The following is a 4,400-nucleotide window of genomic DNA, read 5'->3' on the forward strand; positions in this document are numbered from 1 at the left end:
AAAATTAAATAAATAAATAGTAAATATATTTTAAATACAGATATTGATTTTATATTTTTTTAGTACAAATCTATGTTAGTGTTTTCTTTAGCTTTCAAGTACCATGTCATATCTATAATACATATAAAACAGCATATAATTGCAGCCTTAAGTGCTAGTGCAACTACTATTGAGCAACCCATTTATTTCTATAGCTAAAAATCATTTGGGCATATACATGACTTTGTTAACTAGGAAAAGAAGCAATTTTGAGTTTTGTAATCAGGTTTTGCTGGAGATCAGTATGCCATCCAAGGTTTGCAGTTTGCAGGGTTTGTACTGAAGAATTCACCAAGGAAAACAGATTTTCTGTTGTCTGAAATATGTATGTTATTGTTCAGAAATGCTGCTGTAAGCAATTAATTTTTAAAGGAAGCTTCAGTATCACTGAACAATGCTTATCTAGCAATGCTGTAGTGTGCAAAAAGTATTTGCCTGTTGTATCTTTCTTACAGAACTTAGCAAACCAAGTCTCCACAGCTCCAGTCACCTTCCCTGTGACAGGGGAAATATTGACAAGGAGTGACAAGGCTACAGTAGATCAGTAAGGAGACCAGCTCCTTGACACAGGCTGAGCACTAAAAGGGTCTGATTCAATCTCATTTCCACACGAGATGCCACTAGGTGAAATGAACCCATGAAACTGCAGCCTGAACACACAGCAACCTACAGCACTGGCATTGTCTGCATGTGAAGGTGAAAGAGCTCCAAGATACAGGTATTCCTAATTAATGTTGCTAAAAACAGTAGATGTGGTTTAGGTAAAAAAATCCCAGATTTTGACTTTGTGCAGTGTAGTGACATGCCTACAACACCCTGCCCGAGAAGTGCATTGCCTGATGAATTGTTTTTGCAGGTCTCTTTTTAAAACCTACTGGATGCATCACTGTTTCTTCTTTGCACGTCCCTGCAATTCTCGCTTGCCTTTTTTTCCTCCTGTGTAATCACCAAATTAAAGGTTGGATAATGCCCCTTTCTCTCTCACTTGAATAATTAGATTTTGCTTCTTATTACAGCTAAATATCTATCTATCACATCAGATTCGATCATTTCCCCCATTTTTTTTTTTCACTGACCCATTTGTTTCTGACCACACACTTCCCTCCCAAAGCCCCAGTGTATTTTCTTTTTCATCTGACTCCCAGCTACATTAAGGCTAACATTAGTGGTACCACTGGCTCGTTTTGTAAATAGCCTGTCTTGACAAATAAGTTAAATCACGGGTGTCCTGTCCCCCTCACCACAGGGATGTGGCCCTGGAGAATGTTAGTCTTTAGACAAAGACACTGAAGAGAGGAAACTCAGCTTGGTTGGGCTGCAGCAAGTCAGTCAGGAAACACACAGTCCCCGAGAAACCTTCATACAGACTATATACACTCTCTAATGCTCGGGAACCAGCCTTAAATTCTTCTGTAAACAAGAACTCTGCAAACCTAAGAGGAAAAAAAAGAGTTTTTTATTAGTTGATGCTCTTCTCTGTCTAGTCACTTGTTATTTGAAAGCATCATTTTAGTAACATTCAGCAGCTACAAAAACCAGAATGATCATTAACTAACCTTATCTGCAAATTTTACACTATCCAATTTCCACGTGGAACTGAGGTTCATTAGATCTAGAAGAGACAAACCTTTGCAATCTGTATATGCATTATGCTTGTTTAAGAGGTATAAACCTCTTCTGATTTCTGTAAGACATATCATTAAACAAATACTTAATAACCTCTAGGATGTAAGAAATGTTTCACATCAATGCAACAAATTCTGTATTGATGAAATAACTACACATGTAACAGGTTCTCACTTCAAAGCAAATGGATGAAAATCAGCCAAACTAATTACTATGCCACTTCCCTTTGTTATTCTAGGCTGTAAGGAAAGCAGTAACAAACATTGAATACTATGTTTTTAAACATGTACAGTACATTACAGATATGCAATCAAAGGTAATTGCAGCACTGTGACAGGATTTTCACTGGACCATACGTGCTTGCATCTGGACACAACGGAATTAACTCCATTAGCTAAGCTGAACAGCACAAATGTCAAACGGGCTAAAGGTGGCACTGATAAATTAAAAAACTGTAAAACAACAGCAAATCACGTCCTAGACATATTTGCCCACTTCTAATGGTATGAAATAGTGTTGATTTCTCTGAAAAATCACCACAAATCATGTTTTACTCTGCTCTTGGACTCAGATATGCAGCTTGGCCGATTTTTGATGTCACATCAGGATGAGACCTGGATGTTTGTCATTCCTCCACATCAGCCCGTTCCCTCCAGAGGGGCACAGGCTCTCAGCAGGGAGGGAGGCAACTGGGAGAACCCTATGCTGCTCCCACTGCAGGCAGCCTGGAAGCAGAACTGCAGAGCAAACTGCAGAGTGCACCTGCCCCAAACCTCACTGCAACTCGTTGCTTGGCAAACATCTGAGGGTGATAATCACAGACTCTGAGCAGGTTTACAAATGTCCCTGAAATTTTCCAGTATAGCCCTAAACCCAGAAGATAGGAATGCTAACCTTTGTGCCCTGTATATGTATTTTGAGTTTCCAGTGAGCCTATAGAGCAGCAGGAACACATAAGCACTACCAGCCACTCCATGGCAAATTCCAGGGCCCTTCTTCAACAGGCCTTTCTGCCACGTCAGCTCTCCACAGCGGATACAAGTGTCCAGGTATTGAGGCTTCTTGGAAACCAGGTAAGCTTTGGCAAATAGATATGCAATGCCTAGGAAAAGAGCAGTGAGATTATCTTCTGTAATAAGTATGCCAAGGGTTTTGCAGAACACATAAGAAAATAAACATTAATGCCCTAAAAACTGCAGTGTCATGCTGTACATATCTCACTGTTATCTCTTCATGCTACATCTGGAGGGGAGAGTATCCGGTATGCTAAAAAGTATATGGTAAGATGTACTTATCAACACCCTATGATGATACCACTTTCATAGAATCACAGAATTTAAGGGTTGGAATGGACCTTACAGATCATCTAGTCCCATCCCCCCTGCCATGGGCAGAGACACCTCCTCACTAGATCAGGTTGCTCAAGGTCTCAGACTTTCAATCCTTCCAATTATTATTTCATTTCAGGGGCAGAAATGCACCTATTGTTCCAGCTGCTGCAGCAATAAATAAAACACTCTTAACTGGAAGAAACCTAAATAGTTTGCCTGCATCTCACAAAATCAGTCAAATTTAACCTGAGATTATCTTCTACATGGAATCACCTAATGTGGAAAAGCAATGTGATCAGCATCTATCTATTCATAGCATCAATGGGAAAAGAACCTGGAGCTCCATGACACCAGTGCACAAGCTCATTCTCCCTCTCTATTGTCTCCCCCAGCTCGGGAGGCCAGTTGTTGTTCTGCTCTTGGTCCATGAGAAAATCCACGCTCTGCCACACAAGCTCCTGATCTGCTGGCTGCAGGTACTCATAATAGGAGAGCAGCATCTGAAGGATTGATGAAAGCCCATGTGCTGCACCTGTAAATACAAACAATTGAATTAAGAGAGTGGGTTTAAGTCCTACCTCCATGTCATGGCAACTTTCCCTTGGAACTGATTTCCTTGTGCAGTGCATGGCTCCTTCATCTTCTTCATGCATATTGTAATAGTGCTTGGAATAAAAGATTTCTAGGTACATAACACCATCATTTTTTACTAATTCTGTCATTTCCAGTTCCTCTAGGTTTAGAAAAACATGTATGAATTTTTTCTGTTCTCTCTCTGATATGACTGAAACTCAGTGCATGAAGTTAACCTGAACCAAATGCTGTTTCTAGATGTTATTCTTCCTGAGACACTTCTGAATCCGAACCATTATTCTGAAGTCTTTGTTGAACCCAAATTGAAACTAGACCAGAAATGGTATTCCCAGCTATATATTTTATTTCTGAAGTGCCTAGCTCAAGCATCTACACACAGCATCACTCTCAAAGTAGTTGGTGTGTTTTACTCACCAAGATACTCTGTTCCATAGTAGGAATACATGAGTGGGAATGGTTTCCTCTTCTTCACTGCATACTGTTTTCCTGATTCTAGTATGGCCAGGCAGATTGATTTTATTTGTGCTGGGGTGAGCACCTAAACAGAAACATCAAACAAACATCAAGTCTATTATAATAATATCAGCTTTCAAGGCATTTTTCAGGACTCTGCTTTTTAGCTGGTGCACAAGACAAAGTGCTGCCTTTAATCTTATCAGCATGCTGTAATGTACATCATTATTAAGAGTTCCTTACATAACACAGCCAATTTACATAATGTTTCTCAAAAACAGAGATTCATCCCATCTCAGGAAAGTCAATGTCAAATCTTCAGCTGCACAGATGAGGTGAAAACAGACCTACTAAGAG

At 39.8% G+C, this 4,400-nt stretch overlaps 1 protein-coding gene across 1 annotated transcript; it reads right to left on the reverse strand.

The window, feature by feature from the left end:
* Window positions 1–1,289: 1,289 nt before the first annotated feature.
* Window positions 1,290–4,124, reverse strand: LANCL3 (LanC lantibiotic synthetase component C-like 3 (bacterial)). The gene is made up of 4 exons (XM_009080952.1): window positions 4,005–4,124; window positions 3,331–3,528; window positions 2,560–2,767; window positions 1,290–1,472 (listed from the first exon to the last, which is right to left on the reverse strand). The coding sequence occupies exons 1-4, from the start codon at window positions 4,033–4,035 to the stop codon at window positions 1,313–1,315; spliced, it is 597 nt and encodes a 198-aa protein (XP_009079200.1). The 5' UTR covers window positions 4,036–4,124; the 3' UTR covers window positions 1,290–1,312.
* Between the last annotated feature and the right edge of the window lie 276 nt (window positions 4,125–4,400).

Source organism: Acanthisitta chloris, unplaced genomic scaffold (genome assembly GCF_000695815.1).
Source record: "Acanthisitta chloris isolate BGI_N310 unplaced genomic scaffold, ASM69581v1 scaffold41968, whole genome shotgun sequence".
NCBI lineage: Eukaryota > Metazoa > Chordata > Aves > Passeriformes > Acanthisittidae > Acanthisitta > Acanthisitta chloris.